Consider the following 25,504-nt stretch of genomic DNA (forward strand, 5'->3'; position numbering starts at 1 on the left):
CTCAGCTAGTGTCCCACGGGTCTTGCCAACATTACCGCTGCCTTTGTGCGGTGCCCGGTAGGGTAAGTACCTACATCCACGTCGTCGGTGTTGCAAGGGCTACCGCGATTGTCGGTAGCCACACCACTCTTCCCCCTCCAGAAAAGCAGAGAGCCGGTACAGTTTTTAGGCGGATGAGTGAGCAGAGTAGACGCAAGAAGGTCCTTTCCAAGTTGATGAAGAAGTCGGTTGTGGTGTGTGTGAAAGGAAAAGTAAAGGAAGTGAACTGGGGATATTTTGAGCTCCGCATTGAGCTCACCTGCATACAACCCCGTGCGGGGGAAGGGAAGTATAAGGGCAGAGAGATGATAGAAAGAGACATAGAGAAAGTCATAAAGACAGGATAAAAATAAGAGATAGGGCTGTCAGTCCATGCACATCACTCAGTCATTGCTGTCCGGGCTACAGCCGCATCGTGAGGCCACTCGTCTCCAGGCATGGCCTCCGCGATCACCCCGCACGCGTTTTGCTCCGGCCGTCCCAATCGGCCGGAGACAGCGTAAGTTGAAAAGGGAATGTGGCCGCGTCTTCCACCGCACCGCGGCGCTCGCCACCTATGTATCAACTAGTCGGGGGCAGCTTGGCGCAAGCGAGGAAACGCGCGTTTTCGCTCCGTGCAGTCAAATTGGGTCGAGCAACCAGGTTTAAAATTACAGGTACAAGACAATAACCAACAAATTTGTTATGGTTAACTTAATAATATGAGGCGCCCACGTACACAGGTTAAGCAGGAATCTTACGAGCGAAGCGTACTTGATTCTGGCGCTCTATAGTGCGGTTTCGCTTCCATATTTTGATTTTTTTAGATTTGTCGATGTGTATTTACACGCTGCGCCCTTAAAAAACCCCTGTCTTCCTCACCGTACAATATTTACAGGAGTGGCGACTCGCATAAGCATCTGTCGCAAAAATGCAATATTAGGATTGTTTCTGATTGGTATGCATGTTACCGCGGCTTTTTAAGGCAGGCTTAGAAAATGGTAAGCATGCAAGTCCGACACAAACCAATGGTGACACATTCAGACACCACCGTCCATTTAGATGCAGTGCCATTGAGTATTTGCGAGGTTTTATTAAGCGCTTTGTGAACTAATATAGTGCATTTGCGCGGCAGTTAAGAATAGCAAATAATAGTCTGTAAAAACTACACGATGTATCGTAGCATATAATTATCGTGGAATGTGCTACTTATTATTTGTATCTATTTGCAATTGAGAATGATTTTCGCCTGTACACTTTCGCAGGCAGATGACGCAGCTACATTGGTGGTTCCATATAAACTCAACAATTACAAGTTCTAACTCGCTATTTTTTTTTATTTTGTAAGATCAGTTTCAAAATTGGTAATTTTTTGTTGTCTCTTCTGTTTTCAAGTTCATTCAATTAATTAGCTCCATTTACGTTATATTGAATATATTAAAGATCTTATCACGCAAAATATGCACTTTATGCAAAGGCAAGGATTTACACGGTTGGTTGTTATCACGATATTTTTGTACGTGTTTCTGTAGTTCTTTCCAGTGTTTTTTTCTTTTTGTCTTCCTTTTTTGGAGGAGGCATATGAATGAGGATTTTGTTTTATTTTGTAAGCTAGCTTTTATAACTAATTATTTCCTGCTTTTGGCTCTTTAAATATTCCGTACGACCAGTCGTCTCCGTTCACACTATTATAACGATTAATTACACTTTTTAACTCCGCCAATTATACATATTTTGCGTAAAGGCAGGGAGTTACACTTTGTTCAGTTTTCATGATTTTTTTTATTCTTGCTTCCGTGGCTAATCTTTGACATCGCTTTTTATTATTTTCTTCGTTTTGCGCGGGAAATGTATAGAACTCATATTTTTGAATCCGTAAGTTCACTGTTATAATTTCGTTCTAGGTTTTGTATTTTTTTGTTTTGAAGATTCAGTTTGATCAATTATCGCTATTCGCGCAATTATTCACTTCTGCGCAAATGCGGGGCGTTACAAGGTTAGTCTGTTCGCGAGAGTTTTTTATTCACGTTTTAGATGCAAAGCATCTCTTGGTCGGTGCTATGTCCGGCGTCAGTCGGTTGTCCGCACCTCTCCCCCTACACTATAAAAAAAGAAATAGTTAGCGGCACCCGGTTTCGATCCCACGACTACCTGGCCGCAAAGGGAGGTACGCGGTGCTCTTCCCACTGCGCTAAAAAACCGAGACAGGAGCAAGTGCTACGAACGCGCCTTATGTCCTTGACTCATTGAAACTACGTCAAGAAGCTACTGATACAACGAAGGCACGCGAAGCTGAACGTCAATGGAAACGACGACCTGAAAACTTTAAAGGAGGATGTTATAGCGTCTCTTCCTCGGGGGGATGTATCGCGTCCGTGCCCCGTCCGCAGCGCCTCTGATGATGATTGTGACAGAATGCCCCTAGGGACTGGCCAACCAAAGAATCCATCACGAGATAGCTTCGTGTTCAACCACCGTCGTCATCTTCCCGTAGGGGAACCGCTGAAGACGAAGAAGGAGAAGAAGACAGCTGCGAAGACGAGGGTGTGTACGTTGCTCTCGCCCTGTCCGCAGCGCTTCTGATGATGATTTTGACAGGATGCCCCTAGGGATTGGCCAACCAAAGAATCCATCACAAGAAAGCTTCACGTTCAACCACCGTCGTCATCTTCCCGTAGGCTTAAAGACAAAGCCCCTACCCCGGAACATGGCCCCGGGCAAGGACGACGGTAGGAGGCAGGCTCGAGCCAAAGCAGTGTCCCAGCATCTACAACAAGAAAATGGAGTGCTCTACGTAGACGCCTCTCCTGTGAAAGGAAGCAATCGCGCAGCCGTGGTGGTCACCGATGCAGAACGACTCATCAACAGCGCGGCGGTAAAGACTAAGGAGCCCACGACAGCGGAGGAAGTGGCCATATATAGCCCTGGCGCTCGTTCAACCGGGCGTCGGGGTGGTGGTCACTGACTCAAAGAAAGCCTACAGCGGTTTCAGAAAGGGGGTGATCTCCTCAGAGGCAGCCACAATACTATCGAAAAAGAGGGCACCGGGCCGAGCCATAGAGCTCAGATGGGTGCCTGCCCATACAAAGGTAGCCGGCAACGTCATCGCTGACTACCACGCCCGAGCAATGACCCTCCGGGCAGGGCAGGACACGGACACCCCAACTCCGGCACTCACATATAAAGAAATTACGAACGAATACAAAGACGATCGGCGTACCCTCCCCGAGCCACACCGCACCCTGACCAGGGAGCAGCAGACAATACTCAGGCGCATCCAGGCGGGGTCACTAGCCCACCCCGTCCTGTTGCATACATTTTACCCTGAACACGAGGGGGACCGCTGCCCATTCTGTAAAACAAACAGCGGCACGCTCGCACACATACTGGCGGAGTGCACTGAACCCAAGGCCCCTATACCCCCCACCATCCCTCCACCCCCCCTACCCCACTCCACGAGCGATGGGAGACCTTGCTGTCCAGCCCCGCCCTGCCGACCCTACTCGCGCTAACGGCCAGGGGTCAGGAGCTGCTGGCCCAATACGGTTCCCGCGACCTGGGAACCGCTCCGTCTGGCGTCTGAAAACGCCTCCAGCTCAAATAAAGTTACTACTACTACTACTACTACTACTACTTCCCGTAGGGGAACCGCTGAAGAAGAAGGAGAAGACAAAGCTGCGAAGACGAAGGCGTGTACGTTGCTCTCAGCCGGTGCACCAAGAACCTTTACCTCACCAACGCTGACGGAGACTACCGATTCTACCACAGAGACGACATCGACAAAAACATGATGAACGAGTTTCGGCGCCTTGAGCACCACCGCCTACTCACCGTAACACAACAGTACTTGCGTGCCTTTGCCACCGGTGGGGACCCGGGCTTGGGATTCCCTCTGGCGCTACTAAACACCAGATCACTGAACATAACGGCAACACGCCAGCTTCGCGATAAGTGCGCATGCGCGTCTCCTCTCTCATCTCCTCCTCTCCACTCCATCTGCTCTGCATAATAAACCCGGTCCGCGCGCCGCTTCCTCAGTTGCTGCTTCGGTTAAGACACGCTGCACCGTCCGATGAGCTGAATGGACGCCAACAATTCTGCTTTGCATCACCACATAGTTCTCTTCGGGGAGATGGTATAATTTTTTTGTCACTACTTTCGCTGCTCCTTTATTTTTATTAGATGCGACGCATGTCTTGCTCTGAGGCATGTCCCTCCTGCATCGTCGTCGCGCCGTCCGTCCGCATCCCTCCTCCGTTCTTCTCTCCCACATCTCTGTGCAACACTCTCACTCCGGCTCATTAGCATACCACAGCTGGCGCACTTGTTTGGGCGCGCTTCGCTGCGTCACTCTGCATTAACAACTGCTCCGTGGCGCGCAAGTGCGCGCATGCGCGACTCTCCTCCATTGTCTCCTCCGTATTTCCCCAGGCATCGAATCAAGGGGGGGGTGTCTCAATGGCTCTGGGAAAGGGGGGGGGGGGTTCATAAACTAGAAAAATTCCCCGCATTTCCCCGAGGGGAAGAATGTGAAACAGCGAATGCACGAGTTGAATTTGCGCGGTTCGGTAATGTTCGCGAAAAGAGAGATCACACACACACACACAACTACAAAGAAAGAAAGATGCATTTATTAACAGACACCTATTTGTATTGTCGTTGTACTTGATTGCTAGAGCGGATCTCAGCTTTGAAATTTCGTGTCAGTACTCCTTTAAGCGGCTGTACTAGCCCTTCTCACGCCCGATTCCTGGCGAATCCCCCACGTGGGTATGTGCCGTGTCAGCGGCCAGGCAGCGCGCGCCCATCTCCCTCCGTTGCCAAGGAAGACGAGGAGATTCCTGGCCAATCCCCCACGTGGGTATGCAATGCGGACATCGCCAATTGATTGCTAGAGCGGATCTCAGCTTGGAAATTTCGTGTCAGTACTCCTTTAAGCGGGTGCATTAGCCCTTCTCAGGCCCGATCCTGGCCAATCCCCCACGTGGGTATGTGCCATGTCAGCGGCCAGGCAGCGCGCGCCCATCTCCCCCCGTTGCCAAGGAAGACGAGGAGCTTCCTGGCCAATCCCCATCTCCCCCCCTTGCAAAGGAAGACGAGGAGATTCCTGGCCAATCCCCCACGTGGGTATGCTATGCGGACATCGCCGGTGGACGCAGGTTCAGGGTCGCTTAAGAAGTGCATCGCACTTAAAAGCTGTTTTTTTTTTATCCCACTAGTTAAATAATAGACGTCTGTTAACCAAACGCTCATCCCCGTGATGTACGTTTTTCATTTTCTATACACCTATATATATATATACACCTAAGAGGCGGTGCTTTCTATTCAATCTAAGAAAAAAACAAATTTAGAGAAATTCATTTTTTACCATGAAAGGTACGTATTCAATTTTTTTTTAATTTCTCGCCATTTTTCAACGTATAAGGACATTTTCGAACTTGTTACAAGGGCCAGTGACGAAATATGAGTTCTTGAAACAATGTTTAGGTAGTACACGAATTATGCAGCACTTATAAATCAGACACCGATTGTACGCTCCCGATTTATTAAAACGCCAGGATTAGCTTCCGTAGCGCTTCGCCTCGCCGAATTGCCCATTTTAATGCACATGCTGAAAGCGCTTCTGCAAAGATTACGGTTGTAAACAAAAAACGGCATCGAATCAATGAAGAAAGTAAATTATATGTGTGTTTATGTGCGGGAGGAAAAGGTCCATACAAGGACTGACAAGAGTGAAATTTGGGGATTCAAGGGGGGGGGGGGGGGGGTCCAGAAATACTAGGGGGGGTCTACACACCCCCTATGGGGGGTGTAGGGAAATGACTGGTCTCCTCTCCTTCAAGGGCTCGCTCTCGCACTTGACGTGACCTTGCTTGACTACTTCGTGCTTGACTTGATTCTTCCGATGAATACGTGACGGAAGCGACGGTCCCTTCAGCGAGTGGTGTGACACAACAATTACGCCCATCGTCCCGCGTTTAGGAACGCCCTGATGTGATGGAAATGCATCATACGCGTTCACAACACGTTTCACGCGATTTAGAGAATCAACCCAACGGAAACACCAACTGAACCCCCCGATGCGTCGCATCACACCAGGGTTCCCTCGCGGGAAGATGGGCGTAATTTTTGTTTTTTGGAGGATTTATATGTACAGGATTTTTTTTTTGAATTTGTTAATATCACTATCATTTTTCTTACTTTGCTCCTTGCGGTATTCTTGTTTCGCTTTTCTAAATTACGTTCGACTTTATCCACGGTTTGTAGCGATCAATTATATTAACTCCACCATTTTATATTTCTTTAGAAATGCAGGGCTGCACATTTGGTGCCGTACGTGGGGTACTTGAAGGTTGTGGATACCTTGCCTCTAGAATCATCCATAACGATATGCTGCTCTTTTTCTAAATGCGATTGTATGCCTCATGGCATAAAACGTATATTACAGTTATATGTTGGCTTTCGCTCTGCGGAAGAGCGCGAGGAAGCAGTGGTGGGGACCCTTTTTGAATAAATGAAGATCGGGGGACTCGACCTGCAAGGGCGGAGGCCTTTGCCTCGAAGGTGTCTAGTTCTCGCCTGCTCCAATGAAGGATACATCCATTACAGGCGTTCTGTGTAAGAATCTTCGGCAGGAGCTGAGCAGAAATGCGGCCAATAAACTCGCAAATTCACTGGTGCCAAGACCAGAAAAACTGCAGCGTTGGCATGCCCCGAAATGCCGCATAAAGAGCGCCCCAATGGGCTGAACGGTGCATTCGTTGCATAGGTGCGCACTGCCGCCTGGTGGTGCGTGGGGGAACCAGTGCGCTTACAAAATTTGGCTGGGGCACGCCGAGCTTGAGCCGGCCGGAGCAAAATGCGCGCGGGGGAATCTCGGAGGCCATGGTCCAGGTAATAGAGCAGATGTGGGAAGGCTTTCCGCTAGATTGCCGGGGGCCCTTACGGGAACAGAAGGTGCTCCATGCCGGCGCTGGGAAGGCGTTGACGCTGGAGCGCTCGGTGGAGCTCTGTGCTCGGCCCCGCGTAGAGAAGGATGAAGAGCAGTGGGAGCGCCGCTGGGCGAAGATATTTCGGCCATACAGCAGTGACGACGGCCCAGCAGGATGCTCCGCAAATCCAGTATTCCGCTAGAAGGCATGGGTAGAACATGGCCGGCCATGTTTTACCCATCGGCGGCCGAGACGGTGGAGGAGGACAAGAAGAAGAAAAAGAAGGAGGAGAAAAAGAAGGACGAAGTTCTTCTATTCAAACTTGTGAACGGCCCAGAGTGTAACCCAGCGGATGGGTTCTTCACTGTAGCCCATACGCAGTCCACGCCACCTGTGCTCTGTCCACCAACTGAAGCTGGGTAGGCAGACAGGGGCTGGACAGCAGCATCTCCCATTTCTCCTATTGGCTATTTGACGGAAAGAGATGGGGGTGCTCAGGGCTAAAGTCGCACACCCCGAATATTGGCGGAGTGTTCCTACTTCTGAACCAAATTTACACTCAGCGTCGTAGCGATTCGGGCGCTTTAAGTAAAGACGCCTCGAGTGTGGCAAGGAGCTGGATTTATAAGCCGTAGGGTAGTTTGTTATTCTGTGGAATGGTCATGGTAAGGCGAAGGTAGGGTCTGCCTAAGACGGTTATAATGCTGGGTTATGTCGCTGAACGACACAAGCGGCTGAATGTACTCGTGCAGCTACATAGCGCGGGGGGAAAAGCGCAGTTTTGTTGGTGGGCGTTCGTTGCCCTCCATGGAAGCGTAAGGGGGTGTCCAGATGAACTGAATGGAACCGTATGGGGAGTGGGCTTTTAGTACATGCAGTGCTCGTCGGGACACCCAACCCGACTGGTAATTCCGGTAGGCTTGTTGCCAATCGGTTAATACCATCGGAACCCCTGGTTGAGTGAGAGTCAAGACGATGGCTGCCTCTTCTGCAGCCATCGTGTCTTGGGTCTTGAGTGCGGCACACACAAGGAGGATGGTTCTGGAGGTAGCGATGATGATGGCGTACTGCTGCCCTCGATGTTGGGAGGCGTCAGTGTAGATAACTGCATAATCCCCACAGAGGGTGGTGTTGAAATCTTCAGTCAGTGCTTGTAGGTGACCCTCATCGTGTGAATGGTTCATATTTCTAAGCAAGGGGAGCTTCTTTAGTTCTTGTCGCGAAGAGTGCGGGAGTACATGAAGCCGAGTGACATTGTGTGGTACCCAGCCAATCTGGTGAAGGATGGGGTGACCCACCGCAGTTCTGCTCATTCGGAGCTTGTGGTTAGAAAAATAGCCCTCTATCAGCTCTTCCACCTGGTTGTGGAGCCCCATCCTAAGCAGCCTCTCCCTGGAAGCACTCAGGGGAACACCAATGGCCAGCTCAAATGCCTTTCTAATCATGATATAACGCATCTTTATGTCCTCTTTGCCGAGAAGAAGACAGGGGGTTGACGTAAGTGATTCTTGAGAGAAAAAAAGCTTGAATTAATCGCGAGGTATCGGATTCCTTGAGGCCTCGCTTCTTAGTGGCAACTCGAAAAATCATGTGTATGATTTGATTGATACTGTGTTTGAGGTGCTGCAACGAAACGCCACTCGTGGTGGCCAGCAAGGAGTCTTTGAATGTGTTCCTTGATGTGTTGTTTGGTGTAATGGCGCATGACGAGGAACTGTGATTTTTGACGTAAACACTGGAGGCCATATTCTTTGGCACATTGGCCTACTAGAAGAGAGACGCCATGCGTTGGTGGGAGCTTCCTCTTTTTGTAACCCATAGCACACGCGCAAGGCCCACACAGGGCCACTAGACGTGCCGTGGACGGAGCGCACAGCGGTGCGTGAGGTCGCGTTACGCTATCACGTGGGATTCAGTGAGAATGCAGGCGGTAAACCCATAGATGTGCATGCTGAGTCCACCACCTGTCTTCTGCGTCTCCGAGTGGGCTCGTAGCTAAATCGGTACGACAGCAGGCTTTCGCTTTGTTACTCTATTAGTTCCAGGTTCGATTCCTGGCGGTGCCGGCGAATTCTTTTATTTGTTCTTCGCGGGAGTTTTCTGTTGACACCAACGATTGCGAAAAAACCCTTGGGGGTAGAGGTGTAAAGCTTTGCTGTAAAACCGCTACACACTTAAGAAACACAAATAAAAACTTTGAAAAATCGATAACAGTGTAACGCCTCATTCACAAAACTGTAGAAGTACCGAGGTAGTCACATTGATTTGGTATAATAGAGCGAATAGGTTGAATGTGTCTAAGGAAGTTCAAACGAAAAAAAATTGAGAAATTGGAATATCAACAAACCACCAAACTAACTGTAAAACTGTGCATTTTATGCATCTCCTACACAAAAAACGACTACGCAAGCAAGAAAGCTCCGAGAAGAATGTTGGAAACATAAAAAATTTCCCCGCATTTCCCCGAGGGGAAGAATGTGAAAGTGCGAATGCACGAGTTGAATTTGCGCGGTTCGGTAATGTTCGCGAAATGAGATCACACACACACACACAACTACAAAGAAAGAAAGATGTATTTATTCACAGACACCTATTTGTGTTGTCGTTGTACTTGATTGCTAGAGCGGATCTCAGCTATGAAATTTCGTGTCAGTACTCCTTTAAGCGGGTGCATTAGCCCTTCTCACGCACGATTCCTGGCCAATCCCCCACGTGGGTATGTGCCATCTCCCCCCGTTGCCAAGGAAGACGAGGAGCGCGCGCACCCGCAGCTGTTGCTATGTGGACGGACGGCGGTCAACGGAATTCAGGGTCGCTTATAAAGTGCATTCGCACTTAAAAAAATGTTGACTTAATTCAGTATTGCTTAGAGGCTTTCTTTGTCTCATTTATGGCGGCACAGTAATCGAAACGCTCTGCAGGAGTGCCAATTTTCGACAATGGGAGGGCGCAGGATGATGATGCTGACGAATCGAACCTGGCTAGAGTCGAACACGGTTCCCTTGAGGTATGAAGGTGACGTCTGTGCGATTGCACTGTCATGGCCTTCGGATGTTGAGCATTGTCATCGGGTTCGTTGCTCGGCTGTTGGCTTCACGCTTTGGATGAGTGGAAGTTAGCTAAAGCATAAAGCCAGAGTTTACGTTTAAGTAAACTTTTGCTTTGCACTTCGGGAGAAGGGACGATGATAATCTATCCAGGCTAATGTGTTGGGGGGGCTGGGCACTCAGCGTTCTTGTGAGGGATTCGTTTGCGCTTGTCTGAGTTTTGGCACTAACTCGCAGGCTATTTGCGCTTTGATTTTCGATGCTTGCTCTTCGATTGCCAGTCACCTTGCACTGATCGCTGATGCTTTTACATTGATTGCAGCGGCTATGATTTTGCCACCTCGCCTATTTATTTTCACATGCAAGAAAGCTTCGCGTTCTAACCATCATCGTGGTTAGACAAAGGGGATATGAACTTTTTAGTAACATTGATAGTCATAAATCATCACTGGTTCATCATCGGCAAGCTTTGGTTCTCTTTTAGCCTTCATTGTGTAACTAGGGGTTTTACAATACTTGTGTCTACACCGGCGTTGTCCGAAGTTAACCTTCCGATAAGACATATGATGTGGCCACCCTAAAAGGGTTGACCTTTTCACCTGGCTTTTCTTAAAGTGTGCAGGCAATAAGTAGGCGTAACAGTTGTCGCATTCACAGGTGTACAGGCTGTCATTCCGCTTGTCTATCACTGCGAACCATTAGATGGAACTCACTCAAAAATAAACATCTTCTTTTGGAGTATTCAGGTAGCTTGTACATTTTCCTGCGGAGGCTAGATAGGAAGCCAATGATCTGCAGAAAGTGCCTAATACGTTAACTCTACCTTTTGATTCCTGGACAATATTGTTTGGCCAACCTCCACCAATGCCATGTTATCATACGAGATTTGTGTAGTTACAAAATGTAAGATTGAAAATTATCTGAGTGCCGGTAACCATTCCCACTCGCAATATATTTTATTCTTAATAACAAGTATTGTCGTGCAGGCGGCTTGTACTCGTTCTGGGCACTTTAGTCAATCAAGAGGCAGTCTTTGTGTACACTCCAGCCTTCATTTTTTTTCTAAAACCGTGGCTATGTTTCCTTACTCAACATTTATAGAAACCTTATGCACGTTTTGTTGAAGAACGATTACGCTTGTAACATATTGTTTTTTTTTAAATACCACAATAGCTTCGAGTTGATACACCTAAAGTTTTGCTTCGAAAATACCTGGCGTAACGTATTTGTACCTCAACGGGCAAATCTTGGCCCCGTCAACCCGAATTTCTGAATTCCGCAGGGAACATACGAGCCCTAATTTAGAAAATGACGACGCGAAAGTGGTTCACACGGAGGGAGTCGGAGGAGTTTAAGAACCTAGTTTTTTGTGTAATTCAGATCATTATTTAGTACAATTTAAGACGCAGAAAGTTGATGAATGGATTGATGGTAAGGATGCAATGAACGGTACTTCACTAAAGACTTACGAAATATCTTCTATTTTTCGTAGGGAAGTACACCATTCCCCGTGGCACCGTGGGCTTCGTGGCTATCTACTTTCTCCAGAGAAACCCGAGGTTCTTCGAAGACCCTGATGCTTTCAAACCAGAGAGATTTCTGGAGACGAAAAGTACCCCCAACTACGCTTTTGCCGCCTTCTCTTGTGGCCCAAGAAACTGTCTCGGTAAGCGGTGTCGTTAACTTGGCTACCGTAACACGCAGATATGAAAACCGCATTGGTTGGGAACCAATACTAAACAAAGAACAAAAGCACAGCTGACTGAATTATCCGGTCTTACTGAGAAGCGCTGCTGTGGCCTAAATGCGTACCGCAGATTTGAGCCACGCTACTCGGCCAATGTCTCCCGGAGACGGAAATGTTAATTGCTTTCCTGGCACTTGAGTGTGCAGTTCTGATAGCGCGTATATAATATTACCAGTTTGTTGAGGAATTGTTCATTGCATATGAGAAAAGTGTTAATCCTTAAAATTTAGGCTGCTCAGTGTTTCATTAAAACTAGGTCTAAATGAAACATCGGGAGGCCATAAATACGGTGACTACTATGCGAAATTATCGTAAGTTATATGACACGAAAAAAGAGGGAGCCTGCACTGCAGAAGATCTTAAGCAAACGGCGATTACTCTTGTAAGCTATATGTGACAATGCGTCCGGTCGACCAAGACAATTCGTCCGGTCGACCAAGAAAGACATTGTGACAATGCGTCCGGTCGACCAAGAAAGGGCTGTTTTTCATTGTTTTTTTATATTCTTTCAGGTCAAAAGTTCTCAATATTACAAGCCAAGATTTTCATGACCTACGTTTTACGCCGCTTCGAAGTCACCTCTAAAATTCCAATGGACGAGCTTGTGCTTACCACCGACATCATTTTAAAGCCTATGCAGGGCCTTGAAATCGAGCTGACTCCGAGAAGGCATCCTTGATTCAGTTCAGATTATGAAACACATCAATACGCAAGTTGTACGCAGCATTCAAATCCACGTATTCGTCATTTTGCATGTACCCACCTGATACAAAATAAACGAATGGTCTCACGTGTGTCTGCAGGCCTTTTACGAAACATGTCTCACAAAAAGTCTCTTACAAGACATACGGCGACTTCAAACATATTGTCACGAAGCCAAAGACGACGCAGCTATCTTGAAGGAAACACAATTTTATCGGCGCGAACTTGTGCTCCCCAAAGAACTCAAAGAATACGCAGGCCGTGAAACAGAATTGAACGAAGTGACGAGCGGAGACTGGTGTCGACGAATCGAATACCGCGGCATCCGCTCTTTCGGCGTTTCTCTTTCGGCGCGAGTGTTTCTGGAACCATCGAATTAGATCCAGAACACTGTAGATCAGAGAAGATTATTCTAGACTGTTCACGTAAGTTCGAAACCATCTCGCTATAAAACAGATAACAAGTGCGGCATAAAAATAAAGAATGGAACAAGCGCTTCGCTTGGCACACAGATAACACAGACCGGCGCAGCCGGATGGTAAAAACAAAACATGAACAAACGCAATGCATGGTTCACGGAATTACCCCCCCCCCCTTCTCTAGCAGTGCATCGACGCGATGCTAAAATAAAATGAGAGTTCGAACACGCAAACAAAAAAATCAGTAATCTTGCGTAGCAACGTTTTAAGCGAACCACGTGGACGACTTCGGGCAGTGTGCGTCGTCGTGATATTCTAGAATCTCCATCGGGGATCACTTCGTAAGTTGGGCAACACGTCGTAGAATCCGGTAGGGTCCAAAATACCGTTGCAGAAGCTTCTCACTCAGTCCGCGTCGTCGGATGGTAGTCCAATACCACACACAATCTTCAGGGCGGTACTCGCGGTGTCGGCGCCGGAGGTTGTATCGTCCGGCATTCACCGGCTGCTGGTCCGTTGTGCGAACTTGAGAGAGCTAGCGGGCCTCCTCCGCACGCTGCAGTGATCCTTGGATGTCGGCGTTAAGGCCGCCGTCTTCTACGGGGGGGAGCATGGCGTCAAGCATCGTAGTCGGCCGTCTTCCGTAGAGAAGCTCGAACGGTGTCATCTGCGTAGTTTCCTGGATAGCCGTGTTGTACGCAAACGTGACATACGGAAGGACTTCGTCCCAAGTCTTATGTTCAACGTCGACGTACACAGACACCATATCCGCGATCGTCTTGTTCAGACGTTCGTTTGGGGGGGGGGGGGGGCGGTTGTTCTTCGGTGATCCGTGTTGCGGTAGGGTAAGATTCCTTGCATAAACTCCGCAGTGACGGCTGTTCCGCGGGCCGTGATTAGGGCTTCAGGGGCTCCATGTCGCAGCACAACTTTGTTTATGAAGAAATCCGCGAATTCTTGTGCAGTCCCCCTCGGAACAGCGGCCGTTTCTGCGTAGCGTGCCGTGTAGTCTGTCGCTATGACAAGACACTTGTTCTCCGATCGTGACGTACGGAACGGGCCCAGAAGGTCCCTTCCAATCTGTTGGAAGGGCCTCGATGGGACGGCGATTGGCTGCAGAAGTCCGTCGCCTGTCGTCGGCGGCGTTTTTAGTCGCTGAAACTACGGCAGCTCCGGATGTAGTGGGTGACATCAGAGGTAAGGCGGGGCAGTAGTACATCGCCTTGATTTTTCCAATAGTGCAAGCTGTGCCGAGATGTCCGGAAGACGGGTCGTCGTGACACGCTTCCAAAATTTCGTCACGGAGGTCCGCGCGGATGACAAGAAGAAAGTTCGCGCTTGTACCGGGGCTGACATTCTTCACGAGGACGGAGTTTTTGAGGCTGAATGCTGGTAAGTTGCGTTTAAACGCTTTAGGCACGACGACGTTGCGTCCATCGAGGTAGTCGATGATGACGCGTAAGTTGGGGTTGGCACGCTGCTGGGCGGCAAGGCCGCTCTCCGTCACGACTCCGAAGAACGCGCTGTCTTCATGAGAGTCTTGTGGTGGTGGGTCGACTGGGGCGCGGGACAGGCAGTCGGCGTCGGAGTGTTTCCTGCCTGATTTATAGACGATTGTAACGTCGAACTCCTGCAGGCGCAAGCTCCCCCGCCCAAGACCGCCAGAGGGGTCATTCAACTTGGCGAGCCAACACAGGGAATGGTGGTCTGTCACAACCTTGAACGGTCTACCAAACACGTATGGGCGAAATTTTGAAATGGCCAATATAATTGCGAGGGATTCTTTCTCCGAGGCTTTGTAGTTTTTCTCCTTCGACAAACCACGGCTGGAAAACGCGATTACTTTTTCGCAACCGCTTTGCTTTTGGACGAGGACGGCACCAAACCCTACATCACTGGCGTCCATGTGCATTTCCGTTTAGGCGTTTTCGTCGTAATAAGCTAGCACGGGCGGGTTTTGCAGTCGTTGTTGCAGCTCGCAGAATGCATTTTCTTGGGCGTTTTCCCAGCTGAAAGGGGTGCTATCTTTCATCAAGCGCGTCAGTGGCTCTTAAATCCGTGCTAAATTTTCCGCGAGGTGCCGATAGTATGCGCACTGTTCGAAAAAGCTTCCCACGGCCTTCTTGTTATTTCGTCCTCGGAAGTTCGCTATAGCTGAAGTTTTTGCTGGGTCAGGTAGGACGCGAGTGGCCTTGACGACATGGCTTAAAAACCTGAGTTCCTCGTACGCAAAGCGGCACTTCTAAGGCTTCAGCGTTAACCCAGACGTACGAATAGCCTCGAGTACAAAATCCAACCTTGCAAGGTGTTCGTTGAAATTTTCCGCGAATACCGCAACGTCGTAGATGTATACGAGACAGGTGTGCCACTTCAGGCCTCCTAGCAAGGTGTCCATGGCTCTTTGAAAGGTTGCTGGTGCCGTGCACAGGCCGAAAAGCACCCCATTGAACATGTAAAGACTGTCGGGTTATGAATGCAGTCTTCCCTCGGTCTCTCTTTTGTGCTTCTATTTGCCAGTAGCCTTTGTTTAGATCCATCGATGAGAAGTACTTCACGTGGCAGAGATGGTCGAGGGCGTCGTCGATTCGTGGCAGGGGGTGCACGTCCTTTTCGGTGACTTTGTTCAGTCGCCGGTAGTCAACGCAGAACCTTAAAGTGCCGTCTTTTTTTCTTCCCCAGTATACCGGCGCAGCCCAGTTGCTTTTCGATGGCTGTATAATGTCGTCGCTGAGCATGTCTTCCACTTGTGTCCGAATGGCTTCCCAATCGTGTGAAGACACGTGGTTCGGTGACTGTCGGGTAGGTCGGGCTCCGTCTTTGGATATTATTCGGTGCTTCGCTAGAGGTGTCGGACCTAATTTCGAGTTTGACGAAAAAAAATCGCTGTAGCGGCGCAGCAAATCCAATAATTTGTTCGTTTTTTTTTGCGGTTGCGCCGGATTCACGTCGAAGGGATGCGGAAGCTTCAAGTAATCTTCGGGTGCGCGTTGAAAGTCGGCGACTGCGATCACCTCCCTTGCTTTTTGCGCTTGTTCGAAGAACGCAATTGCACCACCCTTGTTTAAATGCTGGTACTCCTCGGTGAAATTATTGACCAAAACATGGGATTGGAGTTGCATAAAGAACGCAATGCCTCTTGCGACGGAGACACCGCGGTCGAGAAGCAACCTTTGGTCACTCTCTACGATAGTGTCGACGTCAGGAGCAGCATCTTCATAGTACACCGTGATCATTAGGCTTGCGTGGGGTAACAGGGTGACAAGATCATCGGCGATCATGTAGAATTTATAGACTTGGTCTGCAGATTGAAGATTGCACCATTCTCCATCAAAAAGTCCATTCCAAAGATTACGTTGCGGGAGAAGTTAGGAAAAATAACAAACACAGCAGGGTACGTCATGCCGTCTATTGTGGCGCGTGATGTGCACGTACCACTTGGTGTTACCAGGAGGCCTCCTGCTGTGCGTATGTGCGGACCGCCCCATCTGGTCGTAACTTTCTTCTGCTTAGATGCTAATGATCCGCTCATCACCGAGTAGTCCGCTCCCATGTCTATGACGGCGACTACATCAAAGCCGTCGATGGACAACTGGACGCCGGACGCCACCTTCCTCGAGTTCCGGGTGCGTCGGGGTGTCGTATCTCGGCTTGTGCGTCTTGACGGTTGAGCACTGTGCGTCGTCGTTATCGTCGTCTTCTCAGCTGCAGGCTTGGTCATGTCAGGTACGCGTCGCGCTGTGTCGATGTCGTCGCGTTCGGGAGTAACGTCGGGGTTAGATCGGTTCTTCGGGCTGAGAGCATGTCGTGAATCATGGTCTTCGGCGTGTCGTGGCGTCGTTGGAGGGTTTTCACTTTTCCGCCGTTGTGCCACTTCACCTCCAGAAGTTGCTGCTTTTCTTTTCCCCTGCGTGGGCTGGGGGACCTTCCACGTGCGAACTCAGCATTGCTACGGCTGTTGGGCGACAGGTATGGGCAGGGGGACGGCAAACGGTTGAAACGGGCTGGTCTGCGCAGGTGTTGGACAGGTATTCTTCGATCTCGGATGGGCGGTGGCCGGGTCAGGAGCGTGGTGCGTCGGCGAGGAACCCTCGCAAACCGAGCCTCTTCTAGGGGTAGCGATGGTAGATGTGGTCGGATTCTCGGCAGTGGTAGCACAGCGGAAGATTGTCTGGCGTTCGCCACACGTTGGTCTTCCTTGCGGTGGGGGGTTTCACCGCAGGTGTTCGGGCAGGCACAGGGGACGATGATACGAAGCCTCGTGATGATAGTGCTCAGGTGGGCAAGGGCGACGGACAGCAGTCACGTAGGTCATGGCTTGCGGCTCGCGAGGTGCTTCTGGCGTCGTTGAAGTTCCCAGCGCTTGCTGCACTTCTTCTCTATGACGTCGGTAAGGGAAGCGACTTGTAGTTGCGGCGGCGTTGGGAGCAGTTTCCGCAGATCATCACTCAATATTGCGCTTATAGTCTCACGTAGGCTATCTGCGGGAAGCCGCATGCGGTCTACGCAGTTCGCATTGGCCGTGCCAACAAAGTTGCGGTCTAACTGATTAGCACGCATTTCGAGGGCTTTCTCAATGGTGCTAGCTTCGGTCACGAATTCGGCGGCGGTTTTGGGCGACTTGCGGACAAGTCCAGCAAACAGTTTCGCCTTCACACTGCGCACTAAGAAGCGTAATCTCTTTTCTTCCGGCATGCAAGGGTGAGCACGCCTGAAAAGCCTCTTCATATCTTCGGCAAACACAACAACGCTTTCGTAAGGGTGTCGTGTCCGCCTTTGCAGCATGACCTCAGCCCGCTCTTTTCGCACAAATGTGGTGAACGTCGTTACAAATTGCGTTCTGAAATCGTTCTATGTCTCTAGGGAGCCCTCCTTGTTTTCGAACCAGATACGTGCTGACTCCTCCTGGTAGAAGAACACTTGCCTCAGTGTCTCCTCGTCGTCCGATCGGTTAAACAGCCGGACCCGTTCGATTGCTTAACCAGTCTACGGGATCTTCCGAAGGTTGCTGAAGAACGAGGGCAGGATTGGAAGCGCTCGTCATGGTGCCTGCATTGATCATTGTGGTTTTCGCGACGTCTTCTTAATTCACGTTATCCGGAAGCAGTTCAAACTCTCGCTAAAGGCCTTGCTGTCGGCGGCTGACGAGTTAGGCTTGCTTGTCGGCTTGACGATAGCTCAAGGTGCATGTACTCAGCACCTACCAGATGTCACGAAGCGGAAGACCACACAGCTGTCCTAAAGTAAAAACAAGTTGATTGGAACTAACCTTTTCTCCCGTATCAGCTCAAAGAATACACAGGCGGCGAATTAGCAGTCACAAAAGTGACGTGCGCAGAGTGGTGTGGGTAAATCGAATACCCTGGCATTCGCTCTTCAGGCGTTTATCTTTCGGCGTGATTGTTTCTCGAACCATCTAATTTGATCCAGAACACTGTAAATCAAAGAAGATTATTCTTCTTTGACAGCAACGTAACGACGTTAGACAGCAACGTAACGTTTGCTGTCTAACGTCATCAACGGAAAGACGAAGCAGGACGTACAGGTGCTTTCATAAACTGCAACAGGAAGCTTTTTCTACTAAGGAGAGCTTCTTTAAAAGATCCCCAAAGCAGCGAGGCAGTTCACAGAAGAACAAATTCCAGTTCATTTACAAGACCATCTTTTAATTACTTGTGACGGCACGTGTACGTGGTGTTAAAACTTGCTTGACGGACTGTTAGGGTAACGTGTAATGATACATAACGTAAAAGCTAAACAAAAGACAAATTGTAGAAACATGAAATACGGGGTGTGGCAAGGAACTAACCATTTTCCGAGGCGTTTACTAAGATAAACCAGATGACCCAAACTCTACTATAAGTCCCATATTAGATCGTTTAGAATACGCTCCACAATTCATACAGTTAGATCCCTTCAAAGTGGAAGCCTAAATATAATGTATCCGCAAGAACATGTACTCTGCGCTGACTAAAGATGTATTATTCGTATGATCATAGAAATAAGCTTCAATCCGTGGTAAATGTGTATTCGTAATAGTGACGAGAACTGGCTTTTGTTAGCAAAATAAAACTTAGTGCTACAAAAAATAGTTACATAATATTTAAAATTCACAATAAAAGTAGCGACAGAAAAGCCCGCTGTATTCAATGTACCACGTTAAATCAAGGGACAGCACAAATGTTTTTGTGCGTTTGGTTTCAGGAACAACTTGTATGGAATGCACACAATGCTCAGCGGCCCACCGAACTCTCTTTAAGCATTCACATTCACGGAAGGCGACATTTTATTCCACTGTTATTAAAGCGAGACCTATATAATGCGTGTTTGTAGTCGAAACTATTCCACGCGAATTTCGTATGGGTAACCACAACGAGAACAAATTAAAACAGGGTCATGATTTGCAATAAAGAAGTTTGCGTGTATATCTAGATTATCATGGCTGCTACCCTAATTTGAAGACACGTTCAATATTTAGTAAATTTTCAGTGCCTGGACCAGACCACATCTACTACGTGAAGGTCCTGCACGCCATACATAAACAGAAAATACACATTAAGGTTACCAGTTATTCTTCCCGCCACCCACTCAGGCATACCACACGACACACCCAAAGTTCGAATGGATTATGGTAAGCCCGGTATCGTGTATCGCCGCACTTAGAATGAATCAGAAAAGGCTCGTTCGCACATAAAAATTTTATATTACCAAAAAGATTACACCCATACGGCAGAAAATACTGTGCAGACAACCCCGAAAAAAAAAGAAAGATTAGCAAAACTAAAGAATAGATAATAGCCACCAAAAGCAATGGATAATAGCCACCAAATAGATAATAGCCACCAATAGCCACCAAGAGCATTATCGCACTTCTGAAGGAAGACAGCTCCAAATACAAACTCACTGGCGTCTGTCTGCAAGGGTTTTTTAAGATCCGGTAATGTGCAGGGATGCGTTCTCCACTATCGTTTGCAGCAGCGGCACGACAGCGCTCTGCTGGTCTTTCCGCCAGCCCCACTCCTTGCCTTTGCGCAACAGATGAGTTAAAGGCCCGGAAATGCTTGCGCACTGTGGAATAAACTGCCAATAAAATGCAAGCATGCCAAGAAATCACTGCAAATTTTTCACATCGCTGGGTCGTGGCTACTGAAGAATTGCTTGCAGCTTGTCGGGATTAGGCTTAAGATGGCCTTCGTCGATCACAAATCCCAACAGGTCAATCTTATCAGTAGCCGGTTGAGTTTTACCAGGGTGAACCGTGAGTCTGGCAGGGTCATGCGCTCGAGTACAATACGCACATGCTCAATGTGCACTTCCAATGACCGTGAAGACACCGTCACCTCATTCAAATACAAAGGGCAAATTTGGGGCAAAGTGCAAAGGCAGAGCTCCCTTAGCTGCTTAGCGAGAACAAACACCCGTTTTTTTGGAAATACCGGATTGAAGGGGTGCTGGTCATGGCATTCATCGGATTTCTCGTTCCGAATCCACCAACCGTAGTGACTTCCTCTTCCGCTCGCGCTATTTCAGCTGCTGAGAGCTAGCTTAGTGCGACACCCATACCCCTTGGGGCCGGCGTATGTCAAAGCGGTGCAAATACGATTTCACTTCAAGCCGTAGTGCCTGCGTTATGCTTTATCTGTATAGCGCCCGTGATATGTAAGCACGCTACACATGTCCCTTGTGGCTCCCGTTTTGAGATCATGAAGAGTTTACATACAAGTGCCTACCCTCGAATCTGCAGCGCTGACAATATTGGCGTGATTTTTTTACGGTTCAGAGTTGGAAGCTGTCATCCACGGTATAATTTATTAGGTCGGTTCAAATTCTGAAGCCATAGCGTTTTTTTCGGCTTAGAATCAAATGAAGGAGCTGCCAATATGCTGGTGTTCTCGGTGATTGTTGTTCGGCGTACTATACCGCGGTGCTCATGCGGAGAAACCAACTGAAGCAATGCGTATCTGTCACGCCGAAACTGAAACCAAAACCACTTCATTGGTAACTACATTGGCAGAGTAACGCACATTGGTTCGCTCCCCCCTCATAGCTATCCTTCCATTGCCACAAAAAGTTGTCCCCGAGTATACCACAGTTTGGAGCCTGGGCAAAAGCGTGCTAATGCGGCCTGTTGGCCAAAAGCATCGAAGATTTATGCCATGCCATTTTTTTCGATCTACAGCTTCAAGGACTGCTGGAGAAGCATGCTCACACGTTTTACTTTATCAGTAGATCAGGGCGCACAGCTTTCCATGATTGTCCGCATTGCGCACCAGCATCGGACGTTGCGTTGTTTTCTAAATATTTTTGTGGAACAATCTACCATTTTAAATAGCAAGTGACCGCTACAATTTCCTTTACCTGCAGTATTTGTGGACTTCTACATCGTATTGTGGCCTTGCCTTATTTTTTCGTTTTGGGGCAAAGGGGGACAAGGGACGTGCCTCAAGCGAAGCTGCGTAGTGAGTGTATGAAGTACATCCGCAATTGGAAACAGGCCTCAACGGTTATGGGCCCTTTTTGATGCGAAGCATCTCGTGCTCTCGGCTCCATCATCCGTCGTCCGTCCATCCACCGGCCCAGGGAGACACCGGCAACAATGCCGCTCCAGGAGCCCTTTAAGGGGAAGCGTGCTTGTCTCGTGCCGGCTCAGGAAGACACCGGCAAAAGTGTCGCTCCAGCATCTCATGGTCGGGGCTATGTCCCTCCCTTGTTGTGGCGCCGTCCACACCCCCACTGCGCATGCTCGGCTCATTTCGGGCCCGCCCAAGAAGACACCCGTAACACTGTCGCTCCAGGATCCTTTAAAGGGTAAGACACCATAGGGCGTTCAGCAAGCCGAGCATGCACAGTGGGGGTTTGAACGGCGCAACAACGACAAGGGAGGGACATAGCACTGTCGCATCTAATAAACGTACACCATCTTCCCGTAGGGGAATCCTGAGTAGTATGCGAAACAGCCATAAGTTCAACGCAATTTCCCATTTCGTAGTTCTCGTAAGTAAAAAATGTGGTAGTTATCAAGGAAACCAAACTGTAAATATAACTGTAGCTACGTACCTCAACCTAACGGAAACGACGAACTGAATACTAATGGGCACTTGAATCGACCCCACGGCTGCTTTGCATACTACTCAGGGTTTCCCTACGGGAAGGTGGTGTAATTTTTTGGTCCCTCCATGGCCATAAAGACTGCCCGCCAACAAGGGATCTTGCAATACGCCTGCTACTTTCACAGCCCCCATCTGCGGCTGTGAACGCGCGATTAGGGGATGGCCACCTGGCTGATCATTGCTGCCGGTGCAAGGGTTGCACTCCAGATTTCTCGCAGATGCGCATCTTGTACAGATCTTCCTTGCAAATGGAACGAGAAATGTTTGAGGCCTTTATGATAGGCAGAGATGGGGAAAGGTGCGTCAGTTCACCGTTCTCTGCGCTGTCCGTAAAAGAAATCGGTTTCTTGGAGAGGGACGCAGGTTGTGCATGCACAAGCGGTGATACCCGCATACACGTATAAGTTTATTTTCGCCATGTGATTTTGGCTGGCACTGTGATGTGGCTTTTTGATGGGAGCAGGTGTGACGTGTGCAATAATATTTTGTTTGTTTTCGCTGTATTTTTACCCTTACCATGGTACATATAGACGTTCTCCGTGTTTATGCTGCATAGAACGAGTCGAAGGTCTCGCGTGTGTTTCGTCTCCTGTTTACCTTTGTCCCTGTGTTAATGTTTCCTATTACGATGAATCCCTTAGAGGGTGCAGGTAGGTGACGTCAAAGTTAAACCAGCCCTCCGCTACATTTTTCGTCAGCAAACAGCAGATTTATCTGTATTCAAGGACTCCTGGAAGACGCTGCAAACCTTACGACGGCGCAGCTGCATCAGCTTTTTTGAGGAAGGAGGAAGGAATGCGATATCTTCGTTCACTAGGAATCAAAAAATCAAAGCCCCTTACTTCAGAGAAAGATGGATAAAATGCGGAGCTTTCTCCCATGCAGTCTCAGTAAAAGTAAATGTAAAAAATCCTAACTCCTTCACCAGTGTCGGAAACGCGGAATTGTAAACGTGACGGCTTCATAACGCAAGAGACGCATGTTCGATGACGACCATGAGATCTATTACTTTAGGCGCGGCGCATGATGTGTCCTTGTTCAAACCTATGGTGTAAGTTGGCTTTCCTGAAGCGCATTTTGAGCGTAATGGTTCAGATTTGGGACTTTCGACTGAAGACACTGGGTTTCGACCAAAGAAATCTTCGCGTTTTGGGCAATTTTCACTTCTCCCATGATCATCATCATCGTAAGAGAAAGTTGGGTTTTCTTCAGTGTGTTTGGGCCAACGTCGCAACTACTGAGGCATAGAAAATTTCCCTTTAATATAACGTTACTGGATAAGATTTTTTCGATATATTTTAATAGCCATACTTTATTTGCGTTCAGTGCTATAGGTATTTTCTGCTTAAGGTGAACGGTTACATTCGCGCCTTCTCCTAGGAATATATGCGTGGTATAGCCCAGATTTTACACAGGCTGAGATAGTATAGTAACCATGGCAGAATCTCCAGGAAATGCAGACGTGGTCTTGCTTTTGGGGCTTCCACAGGCTGCAGATAATTATTATCGTAAGTACCGCCGTCATGGCAGGGCACCTTTCTTCCACCTTTCGTGTCATCTTGTTTCATCATACAAGTTTCCGAGACCGTTGTGTCAAGCATTCCCAGATATGTCGTTTTTTTACGAACGCTGAAAAACATTTCTGGCAGCAAAAACAAAACACGGAATTCATATTGTCAGCGTAACTCAAGGCCGGCAACAATTTCCGGATTTTCGGAGCACAACAGCTTTTGCTACTACTTGACCTATCGGTTATGATAACCGCGAGCATGCCAGATTGATCGGGTTTTTTGACAGTTTCTTTTGTAATTACTGGGCACGCATCTTCGAACAGCGCATTCAGGTAGATATCTCAGTAGCTAAAGACTGCCGAGCGCTCTAATTGTTGCAACCTGGTCACAAGAGCCTTTGATGTTGCCATTCATCATTTATTCATTCACGCATTGCTTCATTCAGACATTTTTATTTTCATACATTCATACATACATACATACATAGAACTTTATTTCACGATAAATTTCGCTGTACATTTTGTGCCCGCAGAAGCGCAAATTGCTTGTGGGCGGGTCACGGCAGACTCAGGATGCTCGCTCAGGGGCAACAATAGAAGAGGCAACTCTTTTGCCAAAGACAAAACAAAAACGAAAACACCGTATACACATAACTATAACAATATGCACATTCGCACTCATGAAAGTTCACAAAATTTCCAATTTTTGAAGTTCACACACATGTTGATAAGATTTACAGAATATAAATGAATGAGGCAGTAAAAACTAATGAAACAAATAAATATACTGAATGGACAGAAGGAGCTGTTCGTAATAGATCACACTGCTTCTACCGGCTAACACACTGTCAACGACAATCCATTACTTTACATAATTTAACCAATGTTTAATTTGAGATTTCGCCTTATTCATTGAGCATACACTTTTTATGTCCTCGGGCAACTGATTGAAATAAAAAAGGAACGTAGTATTCTCGGCACCGTTTGCCATAGTTGGTATATATTCTAGGTAATTCGTAACGGTCTGTTTTGCGTAGCACCTTGGCCTTTTTTACTACTTTTTTATATCGAGTACAAAAGAAGTTTCGCAGAATTACTACTTGGTTATACAGATCCACAAAAGAATCCACGCCGGCAACGTACGTTTTTACACCTTTGTTCAATGTTTCGAGGTCAGTAGCATATAATATGTTACTAGATATTCGATCCAATAACTTTTCAATTCTGTGTATTCTGGTTTGTGTGCAGGAACCATAGACTGAAATTGCATATCGCAGAATAGACCGCCCTAGGGCCTTAAAAACCAGCCGGTGCAGGTTGAGAGCGGAACTAAAGTTTAGTTTATATAACTGGGCGGACACGGTTCTGAGGCGTTTGATAATGTATTCAACGTGAAGCACCCAGGACATGTGCTCGTCAAAATGAAGACCCAGGTATTTCGCTGTGGATGAAAACTGTAGCGGTACGCATGAACAGTCTTTACAATAATCAGAATGCAAGACAATAGATCCGTCACGCTTCGATTCCCGGCCGCGGTGGTCGCTTTTCTGATGGGGGCGAAAAGCAAAAACGCCCGTGTGTACGAGATTTCGGCGCACGTTAAAGATCCCCAGCTGGTCAAAATTAATCAGGAGCCCTCCACTACGGCGCGCCTCGTCGCCTGCGTTGCGTCGGTGCGTTAAACCCCACAATCAATCACTCATGATCCGTTACATATTATTGCCCTATGCGGGTTTCTAAAGCAAATTGATGATGATTGTAGGGTTTAACGCGCCGACGCAACGCAGGCGATGAGGCGCGCCGTAGTGGAGGGCTCCGGATTAATTTCGACCACCTGGGGATCTTTAACGTGCGCCGAAATCTCGTACACACGGGCGTTTTTGCTTTTCGCCTCCATCAGAAAAGCGGTCGCCGCGGCCGGGAATCGAACCCGCGACCTCGTGCTCAGCAGCGCAACGCCTTAGCCACTGAGCCACCGCGGCGGGTTTTCTAAAGCAAATTACATATGCTCATATGCTCAAC

At 48.2% G+C, this 25,504-nt stretch overlaps 1 protein-coding gene across 2 annotated transcripts in view; it reads left to right on the top strand.

Annotated features, from left to right (window-relative positions):
* The window catches only part of LOC144173553 (cytochrome P450 4V2-like), an 88,014-nt gene extending 75,460 nt beyond the window's left edge, over positions 1–12,554 (top strand). For both annotated transcript variants that reach the window (XM_077701931.1, XM_077701930.1), the window contains exons 10-11: positions 11,490–11,663; positions 12,257–12,554. In XM_077701931.1, coding sequence (XP_077558057.1) covers positions 11,490–11,663; positions 12,257–12,423 — 341 coding nt within the window. In that variant the 3' untranslated portion in view covers positions 12,424–12,554. The remainder of the gene's footprint in view (positions 1–11,489; positions 11,664–12,256) is intronic.
* Positions 12,555–25,504: the final 12,950 nt, after the last annotated feature.

The sequence above is a fragment of the Haemaphysalis longicornis genome, unplaced genomic scaffold (assembly GCF_048455015.1).
Source record: "Haemaphysalis longicornis isolate Haplotype H1 unplaced genomic scaffold, Haemaphysalis longicornis Haplotype H1 scaffold_3, whole genome shotgun sequence".
Taxonomy (NCBI): domain Eukaryota; kingdom Metazoa; phylum Arthropoda; class Arachnida; order Ixodida; family Ixodidae; genus Haemaphysalis; species Haemaphysalis longicornis.